This window comes from Schistocerca gregaria, chromosome 2, assembly GCF_023897955.1.
Source record: "Schistocerca gregaria isolate iqSchGreg1 chromosome 2, iqSchGreg1.2, whole genome shotgun sequence".
NCBI classification, from domain to species: Eukaryota; Metazoa; Arthropoda; class Insecta; order Orthoptera; family Acrididae; genus Schistocerca; species Schistocerca gregaria.
The window spans coordinates 636,027,643-636,054,483 of NC_064921.1; the positions used below are offsets into that span (position 1 = coordinate 636,027,643).

At 42.3% G+C, this 26,841-nt stretch overlaps 1 protein-coding gene across 5 annotated transcripts in view; it reads left to right on the forward strand.

Annotated features, from left to right (window-relative positions):
* The window catches only part of LOC126334665 (T-cell activation inhibitor, mitochondrial-like), a 304,598-nt gene that overhangs the window by 214,376 nt on the left and 63,381 nt on the right, over positions 1-26,841 (forward strand). For all 5 annotated transcript variants that reach the window (XM_049997127.1, XM_049997128.1, XM_049997126.1 and 2 more), the window contains one exon: positions 25,200-25,343. In XM_049997127.1, the coding sequence (XP_049853084.1) occupies positions 25,200-25,343 (144 nt within the window). The remainder of the gene's footprint in view (positions 1-25,199; positions 25,344-26,841) is intronic.

Sequence of the window (26,841 nt, forward strand, 5' to 3'; positions counted from 1 at the left end):
TATTAGATACACAGGAAAGCAAAATTATCGTAAAAAGATATCATTGCAGTGATCAAAATAAAAAAATATCTTAAAATAAGTTGTTTGTTGTTGTCTTCAGTCCTGAGACTGGTTTGATGCAGCTCTCCATGCTACTCTATCCTGTGCAAGCTGCTTCATCTCCCAGTACCTACTGCAACCTACATCCTTCTGAATCTGCTTAGTGTACTCATCTCTCGGTCTCCCTTACGATTTTTACCCTCCACGCAAAATAAGTACTATAATGAAGAAAATAATCAATTTTTGACAATATAATGTATATGGATAGATAAAAAAACTACTCACCAAAGGGCGGCAGGAAAACGCACATATAAAAGAAGGTTTTATGGATACAAGCTTTTGCAGCCAGTACCTCCTTCTTCTGACAGAAGGTTTGATGGGGAAGGAAGAGGGGTAAAGGAAAAGAACTGGAAAGGTATCGAAAAAGAGGTAGTGTTCAAAAAACTTGCTGAGAACTGTGGGTCAGGGGAGACTTACCGTACGGGGTGAGAAGTAAAGCCTTCCTTATCATCCTCCTAAGATCTTGGTAACTATCACCCACGGAGGATTTTCACCTGTAGTGACCTCACCTCCACAGATGGTTGCCTTGGTTAATTATTTCTGAAATCAGAAGCTAGGTGAGAGGCTGTTACTTCTGCACAGCATTGGGGAATTACTATGGTACATTGGGCAGGAACTTCGTCTGGGGTATGGCAATGGGCTTTGTGTCATAGGTCAACTATAACTGTGTGCAGGTGATTGGTGTGAACAGAACTGTACTGATGGTTGAAGTCTGGTGGCATAGTAGTCATTGAAAACTTGCCTTCCTTTTCCACAATAGTATACAGTGTTTGACAGTACTCCACAATAGAAACATATTAGCATGTTGTCCTCCATCCTCAGAATGTCTGTTGCTCTATTGTTCATTATACTTGGCAGAGGAATTGATTGTACTTGCATTGGTCAGATGCTGGGTTGTTGTTTGATGTCTGTGAGGTAAGTCCCAGTTGATAGAGTTCATTAGTCATGACACATTCGACTGGTGGTGGAGATTGGTTCTAAGATAGAGAAACCTCCTCTTCAACATGCTCTTTTGCCTCTTGATGTGTGGGGTTGATATTCAGGGCTACCACCTCTTGTGTACATGAACTGATGTTGCTAGCAGCCATTAACTGGTGTCCGTGCTTCAACATGTGCGAACTGCCATTGTTAGTGGATCAGACTATAGAAGACAAGGTCATGGTGGTCTTCCCCAGCTGCCATGGGGATGGCAATTGGGGAAGACCATCATGACATTTGGGACTCAGTCAAACGTCTTTCATTTGACTAATGGTTACCTGATTGCAGCTGACTTCTACTGTCATTTTGGACTCCAGTGACATCTTGAATATACAAGCCTTGGGAAAGATGTATGTCTGGGATGGTGGAGAGTCAGTGAAGGAAGTGGTTGACATCTTTGACGTGGGGGCCTAGATTTTGGGCAATTGGTTGGAGGTGTTGGCCAATGAGATCTGAAATTCTTTCACTGGGGGCACAATAACCAGCCACAATGGAGCATCTAGGAATGTTGGGTTTGTGTATTTTGGGGATCATGTAGAATGTGGGTGTGGGGGATGTCATAAGGGTGAGGAGGGAAGTAGATTCACAGGAGAGGTTCTGGGTAGGGCCTAATACCTTAAGTAGGGATTGGACTTCTGGGACAGGATCACTGGCACAGTTTTAAGTTGGAGGAGTCAGATAATTGGCAGAAGCACTCCACCAGGTAGTCACAGTGATTCATAATGACAAGTGGTGGAACCGTTGTCTACAGGTAGAACAATTAGGTCAGGATTTGTTTTGAGGTTGTGTATGGCTGTGCCTGCACCCACCCACTCCCCACCTTGCTCCCCTACAGCCTCCTGACTCAACACCGGTCCTGGTGGCAGTCTTCTCATGCCTCCATATAGTTCCTGCATGCTCCACCAGACAGCATTCTACACTCGCCCCATCCGTATCCTACTCCCTGCCCCCTCCAGATTTCTGTGTTCATTCAACGTGACAACTGCATTCTTGTCTGTGCTGCTGAAGATGGTGGTCGTGCGTGCCTGAGCTTTGCTTGCTTGTGTGAATGAGTGTATGTGTGTTTCCTCTTCTGAAAAATACTTTGGCTGAATGTAAATGTGTAACATTGTTTATATTGTGCATGTCTGCTGCTCTGTGAGTCATCTTTATGGCAAGTAGCAGTCTATCCCTTTTCTTGCATTATTATTATTCTAATTTTGTCACTCAGAGATGACATGGATTGATGATGAACTGAAACTTTTTAATTATGTAGAAAAGTTCTGATGTGAAATTCATTTGATCCTTTTACAGACTCCATGATACTTTACTTCATGTTGATATTTGCCTGTCTGTTAGCCACTTTCTTAGCCAGCAGGAAGCAATATCTTCGTTTCAATGGTTGACATCTCTTCTACATTGATATTATCCTCCCCTACTGCTTTATAATTTGTGGAATACAGGTCTGTTGTAAAGCAGACTTGACACATATAGCAACAACTATGTAAATGGTCTTTGCACCACAAAACTTCCCAGATGTACTTGTTTCCAAGTAAACTGTTAGACTGTTGTGGCTTGTTTTCCGTAGATGCATATATTAGATTTGTCTTCCTCAATCATAGTTATCAGACCAAGCTTTCCCATTAATGCTGTTTGCTCTCATGGATCTAGATACAGAGTCTCTGGATATATGTAGGAGCTTTATGACTGTTGTCTTGAAATAAATAAACACTGATAAGTTTCTGTAACTGGGAGTTTGTGTGTTTGATCATAACAGAAGATCAGCATTGCACCACAGTGGTCACAGATGTTTTGCTGCTCAGACAGCATGCCATCAACCAGATCATAATTAATACTAGTGTCTTTGTCCTGGATGTTTTCTCCATGGCCACCCTTCCATAAACTGGAAATGGAGAAGAGTCAAAAAGGTATCTATGTTCAAATATGTATTTGGTGTAAACTAAAATGATCCAAGAAGCAGCGACTTCCAGTTAAAATTCCTCCCATGAATGAGAAATACACTATGTGTTCACAAGTACAGGTTGTGATGCAGGAACAATGACATATGCAAGACAAGTTTGAGTCTGGCTGTGAATTGCACACAGATAGCCAAAATGTTTAAGAAGGCCACTGGCATAAAGCAAGAAATCTGGGTTTGAGTACCAGTCTGGGGCAAATTTCCATTGTCATCGTTTCCTTCTGCAGCTGATGGGTGTTCAAATTCGTGACTGTGAATACATTCATGTATTTCATTAGTGGCTGTATTCACCGAAGTGCCTGTTCATGCATGTCTGAAGAAACATTGCATCACTCTTTTTAACTACACAAGCACTGCAATATTGTATTTATTCACCAATACCAGGCAGCAAATTTCAATTAAAATGCTGTTCTCTGCATGGACATTATGTAATGTGTGTACAAGTATGGGAATGATGAGATATGGAAATTGGTGCCTGGTCATGATTTGTGCATGGATAGCCATTGCATTTAATGTGACTGCTATTGTAAAGCATTATGGAGGGCTGAGCAGAGACACCTCTACATAAAGTCAGGATAGCTGTTGATAGCCTGTGATGCATTGGTGACTCACTAAAACAATATTATTTATTATTTTATTCTCAGTCTCTGCAAGTCATTGTTCTTCTGCACCAGCGTCAAATGTTGTTCATTCAGCTGCATGTGGGATTCTAGCTGATGTCCGTCGATTCAGCTCAATGATTGCATGCCCAGGATGTGATGTCAGTGACCACAGCACTGTGGCAGATAGCCGGCAACCAGGCACAGACATTGCCCAGCGTGAAGTGATTTTGTGCTGGCTGCTGGAATGCACGGTCCTCCTCTGAATTGTATAATGCCCCTTGATGACCCATATACAATGTACCTGGTGTTCATAGTTGTGCAGTAGGTTGATCTCCTCCCAATCCCTGGTAGATGTAAGGGCCCAAAGGCACCTGAGTGTTGAGCAGGAATGTGGTGCCCAACAGGCCCTGTTGCTGGCTTCTACATTGAAATCTGGTACTGGCAGCACTCTGCAGTATGTGTTGTTGGAAGACAGTCAGTTTCTCGATCAGTAGCTGGTAGGTGGCGAGCAGCATGTAGTTCATCAAGTGCATGTCTTCGTCTAGTTCGTAGACTATTCTGTAGCATATAGGACATACTGTAGATTCACTACAGTGTGGTAATATGGTATTGAGTTTAGTTGAGTGCTATCGATCCCAATGATCAACTCATGATGACAGCTGGAGAGCTGTAATATTTAAAAGGAGCTAGCATGAGGCTGTGAGGTGAAGCTTGGTTCAAAATGACCCTATTCTATCCAAAGACACAAAAACTAGCTGTAGTATACAGGAAATGTTACAAAGTATTTTCAAGGAAATGCGAAATATACATGAATACTTACAGAATTGAAACAGTTTAAGCCACAACAAAAGAGCTGTCATTACTTAAGTAATGGCCATATATCTTATGTAGAGCATATCATGAATTCCAGTACACCACAAAGGACTTCTAATTACATGTGTAAACAGAGTAGTGCTGAAGAGAACATCAGAGGTATAAGTGTTACAGTTGCACAAAATAATTAGGTGTTGGTCATGTGAAACTATACCATAAATGTTCACCAAAGATAGTCCAGTCCCCTACACTTAGCAAGAAACTTATCGTCAAGATATTTTTGAACCATATAACAAAACTACTGTCTAAAGATCTTTGACCAAGAGTTTTCTTCAGTACTACTATATTTACACGTGTTATTAGTATATTTTGTTTCAAAAGTCCTATGTGGTATACGGGAATTCGTGACGTGATCTACATACGAGATGTGGCTAAATGTGATGATGTGGCGTAAACTGTTTTATCCTGTAAGTATTCGTGTATATTTTACACTTACTGGGAAAAGAAATTATAACATTTCCTGTGTAGTACATGTATTTTTTGTATCTTTGGGTAGAATCCTTGAAGATAGTCTGTCTGAAACTGGTCGATATTTGGATTTTAAATAGAAAAGAAGCTGATGGTCAAACAAGCATTATATACATTTCTTGATGGCCTTTAATAGTCACCTTCCAAAAATGTTATTAGTAATAAGTGTATACATGCCTTGTATTAATAAAAAATTAGTCTACAACTGTTGTCTGTGTTGCATCTCAATCTAAGTCTTGAATATTAGGTAGCATAATTAATCTACTTTGTAACTGGGTCCTGCTGCATACACTATTTACACTTTCCCCTTACGTTATTTTTTACTAGTTCGTTTTCTTTCCAGAAATATCTGGTGGATAGTTAACTTAGTTGAATGAGACATCTGATGCTTTGTACAAATGTAAGTTGCACAGATGAACACTAGAACCAAGATTATGCTTTTCGTTGATAAATTGAAGCCCTCAGGGGCTCACTATTCATTTGCTGGGTTCAAGCTTGGTGACCCCTGGTTTTCCGAGTTGGGGACTTGTAAGCGCCACCAAACCCCTGTCACTGTAAGCTCCAGGCTTACTTTAGCAACCATATCACAGTGTGGCAGTGGAACTTTGTGTGTCATTGAGTACAGAGATCTTGGCTTGATGCCTGAATTGCAAGGATGGTGAAAACATCTATAAAAAACCCTCACTCTCTGAGTGTGCTGCACGCTGATGAGATGCATGGCTGTTGAGCTGGATGTGAGGCCAAGATGGAGCCCTCTTAATGATCTCCTCCTCCTCCTCCTCCCACCGGAGAAACAACAGCCTCCTCTGGCTCTTCCCCACCGGAGAAACAGCAGCCTCCTCTGGCTCTTCTCACATGGAAGAGTTCTCTTGGGACTCTACCTTCCAATATCTCCACCTGTGGAAAAGTGAGCACCAGCGATGGCTGAAGGAGGCACAATCTGCTGGTCGAAGGGCTTCACACTCTTCCTCTGTCCCTGAAGCTTCTTCAGAGAAGAAGCCCCTAAAGAGCAGCAGGAGGGCAAACAGATGAAGAAAAAAACTTTTGAGAAACAAGGAACTCTGGTGGTCCCCACACTACCACTCCTTACAAGTTCCATGTCTGAGAATGAGGTTGAGATTCTAGTGTTCCCCAAGGACCTAGATCTCACCGATGCCTCAGAAGCAATAGTATTACATATGTGCATTCAACCAGTGGCGACAGTTGACTCAGAGGCATAAACTGCATCCTTGGTCCCTTCATCTCTTCCCAGACTACAGAAAGCATTACCCTCCAGTGGACTTTCCGCAGTTTTTTCCACCACCTGGCTCAGCTATGACAACTCTTAAGCACGGCGGCTATTTTCTGTGTTGCCTGGTTTCCAGCAATGTGGACCCTCTGCCCTTCGTGGCTATTGGGTGTATTACAATCATAATGACTATAAGAGGCTGTCAGGTGGAGTATATGTCCGCAACCTTGTATCTAAAGAACCTTTGGATGTCAAGGTGAGGTCAACACAGAAAATGATCATCTGCAATTTCTACCTCCCTCCAGGTGGCAAAGTACTGCAAAATGTATTGGCTGCACTAATTTCTCAACTTTCCCCACATTTTCTACTTTTGGGTGAATTCAGTGCTCATAACCCTTTGAGGGGTGGAACCAAGATTACTGGCCATGTAAAGATATTGAGATTCTACTAACTCAACTTGACCTTTGCCTCCTAAATGCAGGTGCACTCCTCATTTCGATGTGGCACATGGCACACACTTAGCCATTGATTTCTCAGTTTGCAATTCTGGCCTCCTACCATCTTTACCCCAGAGAGCCCAAGATGACCTTTATGGTAATAACCACTTTCCTCTCTTCCTGTTCCCTCTGGCATCACTCACATGGACACTTGCGCAGTTCAGCTTTTAGCAAGGCTGACTGGGGGTGCTTTCACCTCTGCTACCACCATTGTATCTCCATTGCATGGCAGCATAGATGTTGTGATCCAGAATATTACTATGACCATTGTTTCTGCAGCTGAATCAACAATTCCTTCCTCAGGCTACCCTGGCGAAAGACAGTGTCATTGTGGTTGCTGGTAAGTGCTGCGGCCATTAGAGATTGTAGGTGGGCCCTACATCAAAAGCAGTGCCCATCAATGTAGCACCTCATTGCATTCAAACGGCTCTGTGCCCAGGTCTGTCAACTAACCAAAATACAGAAGCAGGAGAGTTGGGAGTGCTATGTCTCTGCCATTGGAACACAAACCTCTCCTTCCTAGATATGGACTAAGATCAGACACCTTTACAGATGGTCTTCCCACAATTCCTTGCATTTCCAAGAGAATTCTGTCGCACAGGGTTCTGTACTGAGCGTCCCTCTCTTTTTAGTGGCTGTTACTGATCTTGCAGCAGCTGTGGAGTCCTCAGTATCACCTTTCTTATATGCTGATGGCTTTTGTATTTCATTTTTCTCATCTACTGTTACAGTGGCTTTAATGTCGACTGCAGGGAGCCATATGAAAGGCACAGTCACTGGCCCTCACCCCCAGATTTCAGTTTTCAGCCTCCAAGACTTTGGTCATCCACTTCTGTCACCATTGTATGATTTACCTGCACCCACAACTTTATCTTAATGACCATTTCCATAATGATGTGGACTCTGTCACTTTTCAGGACTAGTTTTCAACACTCACTTAACTTGGCTCTCCCATCTTTGTCAGATGAAGCAAAAGTGCTGGCAGCATCTCAACATTCTTCGTTCCCTGAGTCACACTGACTGGGGTGCATATTGCCATACACTGTTGCAGCTGTACAGAGCCCTTGTACAGTCCCGTCTTAACTATGGGAGCCCAATGTATGGTTCAAGATTGCCGTCAACATTGCAGATGACATGACCTAAGGTTCAGAGGCATTTACACAGATGGCTCGATGGTTGATGTCATGTTGGGTTTGCTTACCAATGCAGGACATACTGACTTGTGCTCCTTGCCAGAGCTGCAATGTTGTCACTGCAGAGCTGGTAGCTATCTCTTGCACTCTTGAACACATCTGTTGCAGTGCCTGAGACTCTCTCTCCGTATGTAGTGACTCCATGAGCACCTTACAAGCTCTTGACCAGTGCTATCCTTGCCATCCTTTGGTAATGGCCATCCAAGGGTGTGTTTATGTCCTCGGACAACATGTATGGTTAGTGGTCTTCATATGGACCCCAGGACATATTTGATTCCTAAGAAATGAACGTGTCAACAGGCTAGCCAAAGAGGCTACTCATAACCCAAGTCTGGAGATTGGCATACTGGAATATGATCTTCAACCAGTATTACGTCACAAAGTTCTTGTGTTCTGGAATACTGAATGGTGCTTCCTGACTTTGCTGAATAAGTTATGTATGATAAAGGAGATGATGAATGTGTTGAGGTCCTCCATGTGAGCCTCTCACATGGACTCCAATATCCTTTGCTGGCTCCGCATTGGCCATACTTTGCTAACTCACGGTCACTTCCTATGTTGCAAGGAGTCACCTTAGTGTGTTGTGGTTCACGTTTGACAATGGTCCACATTTTGCTGGACTGTCCAAATTTAGTCACCCTGAGCCGGACTTTTAATCTCTGTGAATTGCTCCCATCGATTTTAGGTGTCAGTGCCTCAACGGCTAACATAGTTTTGCAGTTGCAACTGAATTTCATGCACATTGGAGGATGACCATTTGCGCACTGTATTTATCTCTGCTAGATACAGTAAGCTCTGAGGCTCTCACAGATCTTATGGTACAACTCCCCCAACTATTTCTCCTCCTGGGAGACTTCAGTGCCTATCATGCCTGTGGGGACATCTTAAGAGCTGTGCATCCTGAAAACTGGTGCTCCCACTCATGTCTGTGCTGTTACTGGGCCATTCTCAGCCATTGACCTATCTCTCTGCTCCCCAGTCCTTGCAGATTCTGTTCATTGGGAAGTCATTGACGACCTTCATTACATTGACTTCTTCTCATTCCCCATTCACCTATTGTCTGGAGGATTGCTTGGAAAGATGCCACTAAACTGGATGAACAGCAGGTATAACTGGATGCTGTTCAGCTCACTCGTTGTGTGTTTGAACACTGTGACTGTGTTCAGGAATGGGTGGACCATATAACACGAGTGATCCACCATGATGCATTATTTGTCCCAAAGTCTTCCAGTCATCTTAGAAGACCTATATGTTGGTGGACTGTTGACTGCCATTCAGCAATCAGGGAAAGGCATGTGGCTCTTTCCCAGTTTAAATGATGCCTGACAGCAGACCACCTCAAAGCCTTTCGAGATGCAAGAACAAGAGCTCGACGCATAATTTAGGAGAGCAATATAAGATCATGGCAAGAGTTCCTGCACTGCACCAGTCGTTCCACTTGTCCCACAAAAGTATGGAAAGCCATCCAGAGGATTTCCGATAAACACAGTCATTTACCAATAGCTGCAGAGCTCTGCCAGTAACTGAGCAGTGACTCCAGACAGAGTGACTCCAGACAGTGCCTGGAGACACTGTTCAGATATTGGCAGAACATTTTGCAAAAACTACCACCAAAGCAAGCCAGGATCTGGTATGGCGTATTTCCACTACCATACAACTGTAGAGAGGGGGAAGTTGGACTTCAGATCCAAAGATTCTTAGTCTAACATCTTCCCTTCCTCCATGTTGGAGCTGGTATCGGCACTGTCTGAGACTGGTGATACTGCACCTGGTCATGACTAAATCCAATACTGCATGTTTCAACAATTGCCAGCAGTGTCAAAGGACGTCCTCCTCGAATGTTTTAATTTGATAAGGCAGTCAATTCCCATTCCCAACTCACGGAGAGAGGCTATTCTGATAGCTCTCCTCAACCCAGGAAAGGACCACTCATGTCCTAGTAGTTATCAGGGCATTGTGTTAATTATCTGTGTAGGGAAGACATTGGAGTGAATGATTAACTGTTGTCTAGTCTGGTTGTCAGAGACCAGGCAACTTCTTAGCCACTCTCATTCTGGATTCAAGAGATTTCAGTCCACTGTTGACAATATGACCCTGCTAGAGGCAGCTATTCAGTAGGCTTTCCTACATTAACATCACTGTATCAGCATATTCTTAGATTTCAGTAAGGCATACGATGCTACTAGGAGACAATGTATTCTCATAAAACCGCATCAGTGGGGCTTTTGTGGCCACCTCCCCATCTTCATACAGTGTTTCCTGTCCCAGCAGTGTTTTAAGATGTTAGTTGGTGATACGCTGTCAGATCATTTTAAGCAGGATAATGGTGTCCCACAAGGCAGTGTTTTAACTGTTCCCCTCTTTGCCATAGCAATAAACAGTATCACATGTACAGTGAGGAGTCTTGTGAAGTGCTCCTCTTATGTGGATGATTTTGCTGTTTTCTGTTCCTCCGCTGTTCTGTGCTCATAGGCAGCACACCGCGTCTGGTACAGGCGGCACTCAGGGACCACAGCACAACTACAACTCCTGATGTTGGGCTTATAACAGTCCGAAAGCAGTCATGTGAAAATAAAGTAATTTACAACTGAAATGATATTTTCAACCTGTGCCATGTTGATGGGATGAGGTCCTCCTTAGTCACCTTTGCATATGCCACAGCCCTATGAAGTGCGGCTTCTTGCTTTGGCAAGAGGACCCTCCAGTGTTTGTTGCTTGTGGTGTACGGATGACATCACACCACATTTTATTGGACTGTGTTTTATTTTCCCACCTCTGGTCACGGTTGCCACACCTGAGAGATCTGAAAGCCAGAACCCTGAAGGCACTAACATCATAAAGTATCTTAGCCACAGGTGTTGGGGAGTGGGTAGGGTGTATCTGCTCCTGTTTTATAGAGCTTCTGTGCATTCACAGTGAGACTATGGGTGCTCGGTGTGTAGATCGATGAGGCGTTCGTATTTGAAGGCCATTGACACTGTTCATCACGAGGGGATTAGATTGGACAAAGGTGCTTACAGCACCATTCCCATACCCAGTCTCTGTGCTGAGGCGGGAGAACCGCCACTTACAGTTTGAAGTTTGATGGCACCCACCCCTCATGGTGCGTGAGGCAAGTATGTTTCTTGCAGTTACAAATTCACCCACACACCTTATTGGTACTCATCCCTCTCTAGAAAGCCTTTTTTACTATTGTCCATGAGCAACAAGGCCATTTGGGATCTACGTGTGACGTGCTGGAGGTGCTTGGAATGGAGTGCAACATTTGTACCTACCAGACAAAGTAGTCTAGAATATCCAGGATGCCCTTGTCCAACTACGACGAATGGAGGAGATGTCTTTCTGCTGGGTACCAGGACACAGGTATTTCAGGGAATGAAAGGCCGGGTCTAGCAGCCAAGGAGGAGTGCTGCGATCCTCAGGTATTTCGTTGTGCCATCCTCCTGCATGTTATCACAGCACTGTTGAGGTTCAAAGTCATGTGTTGATCAGAAGACATATGATTGGAAGTGACAGACACAAATCTGTGTCTAGTAAAGCCCACGGTCTGGTCCTGGCATACCTCCTTCAAGCCATGTTCTGTGCTCATAGGCAGCACACCACGTCTGGTACAGGCGGCACTCAGGGACCACAGCACAACTACAACTCCTGATGTTGGGCTTATAACAGTCCGAAAGCAGTCATGTGAAAATAAAGTAATTTACAACTGAAGTGATATTTTCAACCTGTGCCATGTTGATGGGATGAGGTCCTCCTTAGTCACCTTTGCATATGCCACAGCCCTATGAAGTGCGGCTTCTTGCTTTGGCAAGAGGACCCTCCAGTGTTTGTTGCTTGTGGTGTACGGATGACATCACACCACATTTTATTGGACTGTGTTTTATTTTCCAACCAATGGTCCATGGTGGATTGGCTGCTGGATCTGCTGCCTATTTTAGCTAACTTTAAAATGAATGTCGTTTGAGGTTTAAAGTTTTGTGAATTGTCCAACACTTTTCCAAAGATTTTAGGAGAGGGGTTTAATGTGTTAACTGGCTGACTGGCTCATCCAAGTTTTATTGTAAGTGGTCAGCAAGTGACATTTCCTTGTGCTTTTCTTTTAGCTCCTTTGTCTTTTACTTGTGCACTAATTTCATGTGTAGCTACTTTTGCTCTTTCTAAGTTGTTTTAATGTATGAGATAGAGTGACTGTGCAGTCATTTTGAGTGCATGAGTGTGCAACAATTTTAGAGATTATCACTAAAATTGTTTGTTTTAATGACTGTAAAGGTGCTGCTAACCTCACCATTGAGTTTCCATAAGATCCAAACGCACACAGTAGACTGAAAATAATAGTATTTGTCTATGTTCCTTGTGATATTGTATCACAGGTTGCATTACTTGAGTGCCTAAAATTTGTCCTTTTTCTGAAGTTGTAGTTTTGTCTATGGATTTTAGCAGAGTGGAATCTAAGGTGTCATTAACACAGGTTAGATTCTGTGTAAGTAATGTGTGTGGTGAAATGATAATTGAGTCGACACCCTAGCGGCAAACAGGCATTGCTATACATCATTGGGGACATGTTGAAAATGTGTGCTCCAACTGGGACTCGAACCCAGGATCTCCTGCTTACATGGCAGATGCTCTATCCATCTGAGCCACCAAGGGCACAGAGGCTAGTGCACCTGCAGGGACTTATTGCCTGTTTGCAGCTAGGGTGTCTACTTAATTATCATTTCATTCTAGAGAAGCTGCATGGTCATCAATGGTATCTTTTCTTTCGGGAACAGATACTACCTTAATATATAGTTAAAATATGGCTGCTGGGCCATTGACCTTCTAGTGCGAACATACATGCTATGCCTCAGCTCGTACGGGACTTGGTAGATTAATCTGCCACGAGCAATGAGTGTGATGGGCAAACATCTATTAGACGCACTACGAATGTAGTGGTGTGGACACGTTGGGAATATGGGTCTCTCAGGGAGCGTGCAAGGGATAAGTCCCTGCAGGCGCACTATTCTCTGTGCCCTTGGTGACTCAGATGGATAGAGCATCTGCCATGTAAGCAGGATCCCGGGTTCGAGTCCCGGTCAGGGCACTCATTTTCAACATGTCCCCAATGATTTATAACAATGTCAGTTTGCAGCTAGGGTGTTGACATAATTGTCATTTCATTCTAGAGAAGCTGCATGGTCATCAATGGTATCTGTTCTTTCGGGAACAGATACTACCTTCAAATATGTGTGATGGTTCCTCTGCCCAAAACAACACTGGTCAGGACACATTAATCATTGCTATGTCTTAAAAGAAGGTTGTATATGTGGAAGAATCCTGGAGATACTGACAGGTTTCAGATAAGTTATATAATGGTAAGACAGAGATTTAGGAACCAGGTTTTAAATTGTAAGACATTTCCAGGGGCAGATGTGGACTCTGACCACAATCTATTGGTTATGGACTGTAAATTAAAACTGAAAAAAAACTGCAAAAAGGTGGGAATTTAAGGAGATGGGACCTGGATAAACTGACTAAACCAGAGGTTGTACAGAGTTTCAGGGAGAGCATAAAGGAACAATTGACAGGAGTGGGGGAAAGAAATACAGTAGAAGAAGAATGGGTTGCTCTGAGGGATCAAGCAGTGAAGGCAGCAGAGGATCAAGTAGGTAAAAAGACGAGGGCTAGTAGAAATCCTTGGGTGACAGAAGAAATATTGAATTTAATTGACAAAAAGAGCAGACATAAAAATACAGTAAATGAAGTAGGCAAAAAGGAATACAAATGTCTCAAAAATGAAATCGACAGGAAGTGCAAAATGGCTAAGCAGGTATGGCTAGACGAAAAATGTAAGAATGTAGTGGCTTATCTCACTAGGGGTAAGATAGATACTGCCTACAGGAAAATTAAAGAGACCTTTGGAGAAAAGAGAACCACTTGTATGAATATCAAGAGCTCAAATGGAAACCCAGTTTCAAGCAAAGCAGGGAAAGCAGAAAGGTGGAAGGAGTATTTAGAGGGTCTATACAAGGGCGATGTACTTAAGGAAAATATTATGGAAATGGAAGAGGATGTAGATGAAGATGAAATGGGAGATACGATACAACGTGAAGAGTTTGATAGAGCACTGAAAGACCTGAGTCGAAACAAAGCACCGGGAGTAGACAACATTCTATTAGAGCTACTGACGGCCTTGGGAGAGCCAGTCCTGACAAAACTCTACCATCTGGTGAGCAAGATGTATGAGACAGGCAAAATACCTGCACACTTCAAGAAGAGTATAATAATTCCAATTCCAAAGAAAGCAGGCGTTGACAGATGAGAAAATTACCAAACTATCAGTTTAATAAGTCACAGCTGCAAAATACTGACACGAATTCTTTACAGATAAATTGAAAAACTGGTAGAAGCTGACCTTGAGGAAGATCAGTTAGGATTCCGTAGAAATATTGGAACACGTGAGGCAATACTGACCTTTCAACTTATCGTAGAAGAAAGATTAATGAAAGGTAAACCTACATTTCTACCATTTGTAGACTTAGAGAAAGCTTTTGACAATGTTGACTGGAATACTCTCTTTCAAATTCTAAAGGTGGCAGGGGTAAAATACAGGGAGAGAGAGGCTATTTACAATTTTTACAGAAATCAGATGGCAGTTATAAGAGTCGAGGGGTATGACAGGGAAGCAGTAGTTGGGAAGGGAGTGAGACAGGGTTGCAGCCTCTTCCCGATGTTATTCAATCTGTATATTGTGCAAGCAGTAAAGGAAACGAAAGAAAAATTCAGTGTAAGTATTAAAATCCATGGAAAAGAAATAAAAACTTTGAGGTTCGCAGATGCCATTGTAATTTGTAACACCCCACCCGTCATTTATCTGGTTTTGGTGTGTGTTCACCCCAGGTAATTGACTAACAGATCAACAGAGAGTGCAAAACTGCCTCAATGTAGGAAAACACAAAGAAAGTAATAAGGCCCTGTGACTCCTGATTGAACTGCGATGGCAGTGTTGACATTAATTGATTCAGAATTGATCCCTTTTAAATAAAAAGGGGTGTACATTGATGTTATATTCAGCTATTGAACACTAGATGCAAATGTTGACCATAAAATTAATTAAGAAAGTCATTTGGGATTTCAACTACTTGATTGAAAACAGATGCAGTTGATTAGCACAGCTTTATTTTAACTCATGACCTTCAATCATCACATTACATGACTCTCCTAACAAGTAGTGGTAATAAATTCCATTTGTGTGGAGTAAAGCGCGATAAATCAAAAGTAATTCCTATCGACTGACCCAGGTGTAATGTGAAGTGCAAGAAGAATTCTACAATACACGGCCCATGAAACCCTCGTGGAAACTTTGCCGACATGATTCAACAAATTAATCAGTGGCCGGAGTGGTCGCAATATCACCGAATTGAGCATGGTGGGGCATAGTCGTTATGCAAACATTGGCCGACCTCGTGGTGCTGCAGGGCTGTGCTCGTCTATTCACTTCTAGCTATCTTTCTCTGTACATAGCTGAACGAAAACTTTCTATCTCCAAACTCAATCGTTCTGTATGCTAAGTCCTAAACTGCAGAGATGCTCACTCTCTTTCTCAGGCAAGCTGAGTAAAGAACACCATGTCCGCACTCTAGGCAAGCTGGGAATGGAAGACCATTACGGGGACTTCTCACAGTCCGCTCTTCGCCTCGGTTTCCCATCGAGCAAAATCACTTATGCCAATTACAGAGCAAGTCGCGTTAATTATGTGTCACTTCGCAGCACCGACCAATGACTGCTCTGGGAAGTGAACAATTTTCCACAAAATTTCCATTCCTCTCAACTTCTGCTATTTAGCCCCTCCAAGGCCACCCATGAAGGTTATCGTCAGCACAAAACACCAATTTTTCCGGAATTCTGACTCCCAGGAGAGTGTTTCAAATTCTTTGGTCCTATGTTCCCATTGGAGGCCGGCGTATTTCATTCTGTCGCTCTTCACCTGATTTACTTCAGACTCTGCGGACCGTGAATTCAGCGTGAAGTTGCTATAGTCACGAACATGTATATTTTGGCCTCTGTTGACTGCTCCACTGTAGCTTTGTGCAGCTTTCTCGCATGTTTCACTGAAAACGGGGCGACAGACATTTATCAACAGGCATCAAAGTTCTCTGCCTGCTTCCCAGTACACCAGCATGGGGTCAACCACCCACTCACTGTCACTCATCTTAAGGCAGCTGGAGGCTGCGCCCCATTACCACTTTCTCAGAGCTTGAGCTGCCCTAAGCTGCCTATTATTGCTTCCCTTTGCCGCTCCCAGCCGGCCTCGGTCAACTCTTGAACACTTCCCTGGGATAAACTAGCTTCCAGTAAATCGACGCGTTTCCACGAAGTTTTCATGTTGTGTGAATTACTTAAAACCCGACGTTAATTATTCCAATATGTCCACACTATACGCTCTACAAGATGCATTGTGCCTTGACAGTCATTTTTGTTCAGCCCTACTGTTTGCTCAACGTAAGTTAGGTTCTCTTTAATGACTTCATGTAAGGGGCATAGTTCTTGCCATCTTACAAATTCTGTCAGAGACAGCAAAGGACTTGGAAGAGCAGTTGAACGGAATGGACAGTGTCTTGAAAGGAGGATATAAGATGAACATCAACAAAAGCAATACGAGGATAATGGAATGTAGTTGAATTAAGTCGGGTGATGTTGAGGGAATTAGATTAGGAAATGAGACACTTAAAGTAGTAAAGGAGTTCTGCTATTTGAGGAGCAAAATAACTGATGATGGTCGAATTAGAGAGGATATAAAATGTAGACTGGCAATGGCAAGGAAAGCGTTTCTGAAGAAGAGAAATTTGTTAACATCGAGTATAGATTTAAGTGTCAGGAAGTCGTTTCTGAAAGTATTTGTATGGAGTGTACTCATGTGTGGAAGTGAAACATGGACGATAACTAGTTTGGACAAAAAGAGAATAGAAGCTTTTGAAATGTGGTGCTACAGAAGAATGCTGAAGAGGAGATGGGTAGATCAAATATCTAATGATGAGGTATTGAATAGAATTGGGGAGAAGAGCAGTTTGTGGCACAACTTGACAAAAAGAAGGGACCGGTTGGTAGGCATGTTGTGAGGCATCAAGGGATCACAAATTTACCATTGGAGGGCAGCGTGGAGGGTAAAAATAGTAGAGGGAGACCAAGAGATGAATACACTAAGCAGATACAGAAGGATGTAGGTTACAGTAAGTACTGGGAGATGAAAAAGCTTGCACAGGATAGGATGGCGTGGGGAGCTGCGTTGGACCAGTCTCAGGACTGAAGACAACAACAGTGAGTCAATGATAGTAGCTGGAAGATAAAATTGTCTTCCTGGTATTTCACATCTAATTCTATTAATTAACAATCCATTGACCTGCAATTGTAGTTTCATATTCCTGGTTGGTTTACTGTTTTTATAGCAAGCAATAATTACTGTTTCAGTTGTAAATATGGATTAAATCCAGTGATGTTTGATTTTCTGGAATTTTGACTGGGGAGCTAACACTTTTTTTTAACACAGTCTACTACTTCCATTTCCCCTAAAAACAACTTCATCTCACATGCTGGCTATTCGTTTGTATCACTCTTGTTGGACAAATAATATTTTCTGTAATACAATCTCTTAAATCTGCTACAGATATACTGACATAAGCATCTCACTGTGTAGAAACTAATATTACTTTGTGAGCTTTTATCTGTATCCATTTCCCAGTTGTGGTGTTTAAAGTTTTAATATCTTCATTATCTCATTATCCATTGCTCCAAACATAGTTTTTAACAATTTCCTTCCTGCATCTAACCAACCTTGTTTTCTACATATTAGCTTTTGTGGTTTCTGTTAACTGTTGAAACTGAAACCTCAGTTTTTCATAAGAGAGTTTTAATTCCAGAGAGAAAAGGAACTACAATCGATCCCCTCCCTCCTTTACGCATGTAAATAAACACAAAATGTGATGAGTAAAGAAAAGGAAGACTAACCTAAGTAACTGAAAAATACAATATGTGTACTTTACATGAAATTTATCCTATTTCTTAGACCTAAGTGCATAAGATGTGTTTCTCTGATGTTCCTTTTTCCTTGCTAATTTTCTTTTTATGCAACGGTTGAAGGAATCTGTGGCAGTCTCACATCCAAATGGTTTGATTCTACTTAACTTGGACTGTAAAATTCTACATGACAAGTGTAATTTTATGTTGATTGGTGAAGTCATTTTGATAACTTGGTAAGGTCCATGATACTTTGATAATTTTTATTTTTAATTTTTTAATTTTGGGATATACAGATTACCTAGTAGTACCCACTGTCCTATTGTGCATTGTAGCAGTTGACTTGTTCATTGCCTAGTATGTTCTTGCTTTTGTAAAGCTTTTGTGTTGGCACGCTTTACCCTGTGCCAAATTCCTCTGAATTTCTTTGCAAAATTTTTCACTGGTTCACTCTGTGGACACAGTTTTGTTTGAACTACATCAGAGGGTGTTGACATTTTTCACCCATATATTACCTTGTACAGTGAGAGGCCAGTACAGGATGAACTTTTGAATTATATGCACCGACAACAAAATTTAAATATATGTCCTGATCTGAATGCTATGAATTTATGTAATGACTGAATATTTTGGATAAAGTATGGTGAACTCATTCTGTCTGTCCATTCATTTCAGAGTTAAATGGACTAGTGTGTAACAAGCATAAACATTCTGTCTGTCCATTCATTTGATGATGGACTGGATTAGAATGTTACAAATATAAGCAACATTACTGTGACATTAGTTCAGATGCAGAGTTAGTTCTCTGGTCTGCAATAATGGTCTCTGGCACACCAAATTTCAGTAACAAGTTGGTTACTGTATCACCATAGTCACCTTCCCATCTGGGATGGCTACCATAATTGAATATCATGAAATATGATCTAACATCATAGGGAAGTATTTATTACACACTTGTGTTGTATTAAAAGATCCTAAAACATCCAATCCTAGCTTAGAAAATGGTCTATCAGCTTCTAGTAGTCTCTGTAGCTGAAGGTTTTTGTGACTTCAGTCTGTCTTTTTGCACACAGAATGCAGTTTCTTACATACTTTTCTACATCACTAATCTACATTTGACATTAAAATCTTTCAGCTACATGTCCACGAGTTGTTCTTTTCCCTCCATGACCTGATAAGGTTTGGTCATGTGCCTGACTTAACACTTCTATTCACAGTGCTGCGGGAATTACAACACAAGCTCTGCACATTGTAGATCTGCATAGCAAGCCTACTTGCATTTCAGACTGGAGTTTGGCATGAAACAATTGACACTCACTGTCAGCTGATTATGCCTTTATTTGATCTGCCTGGCTCTTACTTACTAATTGTAAAACTGCTATCTCCTTGCTTAGGGTATCAGTATTTGTATCTTCGACTCCTGAATTATGAATTACTTCATAGTCGAAGTCACTTAGTTTTAATGCCCACTTGTTAATCGACGTAGTGGATCTATCAAGCCAAATAATCATTTTAAAGATGCATAACCTGCAATCGCTTTGAATTTACAACCAAACGAACTATCTGTCTGCATGAATAGCCACCGACAAACTGTGGCCAAGAAACAGCTGGACCACCGCATTGCTGAGTACGTCACCCTACACACTGTTCTTCATTTCAATGGCTGCTTCACAGCCTGTACCATCTGGCTCCTTTCCACCAACACCAGCTTTACTGAATTGTCCAGGTGGGAATGCTCCCTGCAATATTTTCTATGTTCCTGTAACTCTTCTGGCCTCAACCTTCACTAGTCTTTGTCCATACCCTCTAGCCTCTTCCCTGTTCTCATTCCAGCACTGCATAGTCCTCTATCCCATCAATGCACCCACAGTCTTTTTACCTCTCTCCTTTTTCGCTTCCTCCTTTCTGCTGAATTCTATCTTAGGTCTTCCTCAAAAACTTTTCAAAATTTGCTTATTTCCGGTTTTGGATGTTACTGCATCATATTTAAGTCTGTCAAAAAATAGTCTCAGTTTCTGACTGATTACACTGTTAGCTTAGGGGTAGATCTATCATGTAAGCACAAGATTTTAATAATCTGTAGCAAACATGATCATTGTGCGTGTCGTTATGCCCAGAAATTTGATTAATTTTCGGTTATCTGAACGTATCCCGTTGTTCTATGACCATGCTCAGAAAAATGATCAATTTTATTTGTCTCTCATGATTTTAGAACACACTACCACTCTCAGCGTTCTCTCTTTTTTACTTGATCACTTAATTGGCTTTTCTTTGTTAAATCAAAGTTTTTTCTGTTTGACGAAGAAACAAGAAGACTGGTTTATATAATATTTAAATAACCTTAGTCTTTTGTGTTATTTGAACCGCAGCTATTCCCTTTTATCTGTTAAATTCATTGTTTTGATTACTCAGAGATACTCTTATAGCTCTCAAAAGCTTCCAAGGCTAAATAGTTCTTTTGTTAGTTATTGAACACAGTAGCATTCATAATGGCTTTAATTATCTATATTTTTAATTGCAGTAAATAAGATTGTAAATATCAGTAAAATTGATTTTTAGTGTTCTGAATTTACATCACATTTACTAAACTGTACATGTTCTCTCAGGTGTTGCTAACAGAGAAATGCACAAACCTTAACTCGACATACAAGATATTACAATATCAGAATGCATGTTGATGCTACAATACTCTCATTTCAGTTTTTTCTTGATACTTCAGTTACAAAGAATACAAAGCTCTTTTTTTAAAATGAGAATGCAATAAATGCAGAGTTTTGCAACACTGAACTCTGGGAGTTTCTTCCATCACTGGCTGTCATATGTATTGTGATGGTGGCTGGTTCAGCATGTGAGGATACTGCCATCTAAATGTTGCATGGGTTGTTCATTCAAGATAAAACAAAAAGAAACCGAATGAGGTGGCAAAGTGGTTAGCAAACTGGACTTGTATTCAGGAGGATGACAGTTCAAATGTTCATCCGGCCATCCAGATTTAGGTTTTCCTTGATTTCCCTAAATTGCTTCAGGCAAAAACTGGGATAGTTCCTTTGAAAGGGCACAGCCAACTTCCTTCCCCATCCTTCGCTAATCCATTGGGACCTATGACCTCGCTGTTTGATCCCTTCCCCCACATTAGCCAGCCAACAAACAGAAATACACCTTCATTAAATATTGGTTTCAAGTAAAAACATGCACATATATAATCAAGTCTTGATACTTTGTGTCACACTTTGGTAGCTAGTAGAAATATTCTATTTTAGTGATGCAATGAATTTTTCTATCTTCTTTGGAGATGTACACTCCTGGAATTGGAAAAAAGAACACATTGACAACGGTGTGTCAGACCCACCATACTTGCTCCGGACACTGCGAGAGGGCTGTACAAGCAATGATCACACGCACGGCACAGCGGACACACCAGGAACCGCGGTGTTGGCCGTCGAATGGCGCTAGCTGCGCAGCATTTGTGCACCGCCGCCGTCAGTGTCACCCAGTTTGCCGTGGCATACGGAGCTCCATCGCAGTCTTTAACACTGGTAGCATGCCGCGACAGCATGGACGTGAACCGTATGTGCAGTTGACGGACTTTGAGCGAGGGCGTATAGTGGGCATGCGGGAGGCCGGGTGGACGTACCGCCGAATTGCTCAACACGTGGGGCGTGAGGTCTCCACAGTACATCGATGTTGTCGCCAGTGGTCGGCGGAAGGTGCACGTGCCCGTCGACCTGGGACCGGACCGCAGCGATGCACGGATGCACACCAAGACTGTAGGATCCTACGCAGTGCCGTAGGGGACCGCACCGCCACTTCCCAGCAAATTAGGGACACTGTTGCTCCTGGGGTATCGGCGAGGACCATTCGCAACCGTCTCCATGAAGCTGGGCTACGGTCCCGCACACCGTTAGGCCGTTTTCCGCTCACGCCCCAACATCGTGCAGCGCGCCTCCAGTGGTGTCGCGACAGGCGTGAATGGAGGGACGAATGGAGACGTGTCGTCTTCAGCGATGAGAGTCGCTTCTGCCTTGGTGCCAATGATGGTCGTATGCTTGTTTGGCGCCGTGCAGGTGAGCGCCACAATCAGGACTGCATACGACCGAGGCACACAGGGCCAACACCCGGCATCATGGTGTGGGGAGCGATCTCCTACACTGGCCGTACACCTCTGGTGATCGTCGAGGGGACACTGAATAGTGCACGGTACATCCAAACCGTCATCGAACCCATCGTTCTACCATTCCTAGACCGGCAAGGGAACTTGCTGTTCCAACAGGAGAATGCACGTCTGCATGTATCCCGTGCCACCCAACGTGCTCTAGAAGGTGTAAGTCAACTACCCTGGCCAGCAAGATCTCCGGATCTGTCCTCCATTGAGCATGTTTGGGACTGGATGAAGCGTCGTCTCACGCGGTCTGCACGTCCAGCACGAACGCTGGTCCAACTGAGGCGCCAGGTGGAAATGGCATGGCAAGCCGTTCCACAGGACTACATCCAGCATCTCTGGGAGAATAGCAGCCTGCATTGCTGCGAAAGGTGGATATACACTGTACTAGTGCCGACATTGTGCATGCTCTGTTGCCTGTGTCTATGTGCCTGTGGCTCTGTCAGTGTGATCATGTGATGTATCTGACCCCAGGAATGTCTCAATAAAGTTTCCCCTTCCTGGGACAATGAATTCACGGTGTTCTTATTTCAATTTCCAGGAGTGTATTTTTGAAACTAAAATCTGTTGGGAGTGAATATGGGATCTGATGAAGTAAACTTGATGTATCTGCATTTGGTTGTGTATGGGTGAGTGCAGTGTTCTTGTCACTGTGAGGAGGCAGTAATCTAGTTTTATGGCTAATTATTTTTCAGTGTGTCCCCATTTACATCTCAGCCATTTACTGGCGACTCAGTTTTATTTGTATTGCTATTTTTGTTTTTTGTTGTTTAATAATGTTCCAAAGAGTTTTATTTTTTGAGCACAGAGCGTGTATTTCACTGTTTGAATGACAGACTGGACAATTTTACCATACGGATGGGTATAGAATTCATCTCTTGACCACAGCTTTTGTGAAGGTTCAGATCTCTTTGCCTTGCACAAAATACTTGACACCCACCAATTATCCATTCGTTGTTCTTGATTGTGTTAAATATTACTATTTTTTATTTTTGGAGAAAACAATATTCGAAGTGCTATAGGAGAACGTTTAAAAGTTAGTTAAATTTTGCAACTGCACTGTATGATTCATACATCTCTTTCCATTATTGTGATCTCTCTCCAATACTGTGATCAAATATTACTTATATTCTGTGATACAACACTTTTGTTGTATAATCTGCATAGTTTATTGTTAGCATTTAACCATCATATTTTGATAAACCATTCACCATTGCTTTTATGTATCAGTCACTGAAGGCTGATACTAACTCATTACTTATCCATGCTTGCATTCAGGAGAAGGCACTTTACACAAAGCTGCAATGTTTGTAATAAAGATCCAAGTGTCAAAAAGAAACTACTTGACCCTGTCATTGCTGGCTTGGACTAATCGTTCCCATGTTAGAAAAATTCCCGCTTTCATTTCTCTCCCTCCTCTTCAACAAGCAAATTCGACTGTGTCCTAGTTTAGATTTTGCCTGCTGCAGTGTCAGAGATCAATAACTACTTTCCTCTTAACTGCTAATGTGTTACCAAGAAAAATGTGCTGATTAGACATAACAGACATTAATTCATAGCATTGTGAGGATGAACAGTGGGGAACTTTCTAAAGTTCTACCTGTATGGAACCCCAGTCGAGACCATTGTTAAAAAGTTGCAGAACATTGATTATGGGTTTAGTTTGCAAACAGAATGCAGTATTGATACCAGAACTATCCAGTATTGTGCTTTACAGACTTTAGTTGTGGAGTCTAACATTATGTTTTGAGTAGTTTTTTGAGTAGAAGTCTCACAACTGTCCAGCCATTAACTTTGTCATCATAGCAATTTTTAATTTATCAGTTGTTGCACTTTATTTAGTAGCGTGTGTGTGTGTGTGTGTGTGTGTGTGTGTGTGTGTGTGTGTGTGTGTGTGTGTGTGTGTGTGTGTGTGTGTGCGCGCGTGCGTGATAGACACGAGGGTTGGAACTTAAATAGTGGCAACTATTTATTCACAACCGATACAAAAGAGTTACATGTTTGCACCTGTTACTGTCCTTCAAAGTAGTCACCAGTGTTGTATAGAACCCGTTGCCAGTGATGTGGGAGGCATAGTATACCATTAGCACAGTCTGTTCTGTTGATGGTGTGAATGGAGCTGTCTACTGCCTGTTGAATCTCTGGAACAGTTGTGAAGCGAATGCCACGAAGTGGTTCGTCCATCTTCAGAATCAATTCAAAGTCACAAGGACTCAAGTCCGGGGAGTATGCGGATGGTACAGTACTTCCCAGTCTCATTGACCGAACAAAGCAGCCACAGCTTGCGCTGTATGCGCTTGCGCATTGTCGTGCAAAATGATGGGAAGGTTGCGCAGAAAGTGCTTCTTTTGCAGAGCATTATGGGTCACCACAAAAGTCGAAAGTGCGTCATAGCCGCGGTGAAAGTTACCATGATTCTCATGTACAACTGTGATGGTGTTATCCTAACGCATTACGTTCCTCCATGGCAGACCGTCAGTGCACAGTATTACTTTTCATTTTTGGAGCATCACCTGTGACCAGCTTTGTGAAAGAAACGCAACACTTTCTGCAAAACCCACCCATCATTTTGCATGGCAATGCGCAGGTGCATACAGTGCTAGCCGTGGCTGCTCTGTTTGGTTGATGGACCTGGGAAGTACTGTACCATCCACCATACTCCCCAGACTTTTGATTCCGAAGTTAAAGGAACCACTTTGTGACATTCGCTTCACAACTGTTCCAGAGATTCAACAGGCAGTAGACCGCTCCATTTGCACTGTCAACAGAAAAGGCTCTGCTAACAGTATACTACACCTTCACGTCAATGGCAGCAGGTTCTACACAATGCTGGTGACTCTTTTGAAGGACAGTAACAGGTGAAAACAAGTAACTCTTTTGTAATGGTTGTGAATAAATAGTTGCCACTATTTAAGTTCCAACCCTCATAGTATAGATAGATAGATAGATAGATAGATAGAGAGAGAGAGAGAGAGAGAGAGAGAGAGAGAGAGAGAGAGAGAGGAGGAATCTGTTTTGTGTATTAGACATTAGACTCTCATTGTATTGCCAGTTTGAAATGTAATTACTTGTATGTTCTGGACATAATTTTTTGTTTGTTGAGAAGTTATTTTGTCTTTTCAATTCTTTACTAGATCTAACTTTTATTTTTCCAGGAAATTTCAGCCTAAAGTGATGGCAAAGCACTATGAAAACCATTTACGTCGTCTTATGACATCTCTTGGTGACTACAGAGGAAGAACTGGCTATCCTAGGCACTGGCCCAACACACTGGAAAACTATGAATTAGTTGTAGAAACGTGAGTGACTTTGTTTGTAGAATACACTTGTTAATCTTTTATGTATTTTTTTCTTTCACGGTCATAACCCCATACTATGACAATGAAAGTAAGCTAGATGAGGTATGTCTGTTATATTTATATGTAACAACTTTATGCTACACATTAATTTTACAAAATTCCATACTTGGTTAGATCTGTTGGGGAGTGATGTGGCAAGGATTATATGATACATCTACATCTACATTTATACTCTGCAAGCCACCCAACAGTGTGTGGCAGAGGGCACTTTACATGCCACAGTCATTACCTCCCTTTTCTGTTCCAGTTGGGTATGGGTCACGGGAAGAACGACTGCCGGAAAACCTCCGTGGGCGCTCTAATCTCTCTAATTTTACATTCGTGATCTCCTCGGGAGGTATAAGTAGGGGGTAGCAATATATTCAATACCTCATCCAAAAACGCACCCTCTCGAAACCTGGACAGCAAGCTACACCGTGATGCAAGCACCTCTCTTGCAGAGTCTGCCACTTGAGTATGCTCAACATCTCCGTAATACTATCATGCTTACCAAATAACCCGACGGAACGCGGTGCTCTTCTTTGGATCTTCTCTGTCAACTCCATCAACCTGATCTGGTACGGATCCCACACTGATGAGCAATAATCAAGTATAGGTTGAATGAGTGTTTTGTAAGCCACCACCTTTGGACAGCAAGCTACACCGTGATGCAGAGCACCTCTCTTGCAGAGTCTGCCACTTGAGTGTGCTAAACATCTCCGTAATGGTATCATGGTTACCAAATAACCCTGTGACAAAACGCGCCGCTCTTCTATGGATCTTCTTCATCTAATCCATCAACCCGATCTGGTACGGATCTCACACTGATGAGCAATACTCAAGTATAGGTCGAATGGGTGTTTTGTAAGCCACTTCCTTTGTTGATGGACTACATTTTCTAAGGACTCTCCTAATGAATCTCAACCTGGTACCTGCCTTACAAACAATTAATTTTTATGATCATTCCACTTCAAACGTTCCGCACGCATACTCCCAGATATTTTACAGAAGTAACTGCTACCAGTGTTTGTTCCGCTATCATATAATCATACAATAAAGGATCCTTCTTTCTATGTATTCGCAATACATTACATTTGTCTATGTTAAGGGTCAGTTGCCACTCCTGCACCAAGTGCCTATCCGCTGCAGATCTTCCTGCATTTCGCTACAATTTTCTAATGCTGCAACTTCTCTGTATACTACAGCATCATCCATGAAAAGCCGCATGGAACTTCCGACACTATCTAATAGGTCATTTATATATATTGTGAAAAGCAATGGTCCCATAACACTCCATTGTGGCACGCCAGAGGTTACTTTTACGTCTGTAGACATCTCTCCATTGAGAACAACGAGCTGTGTTCTGTTTGCTAAAAACTCTTCAATCCAGCCACACAGCTGGTCTGATATTCTGTAGGCTCTTACTTTGTTTATCAGGCGATAGTGCGGAACTGTATTG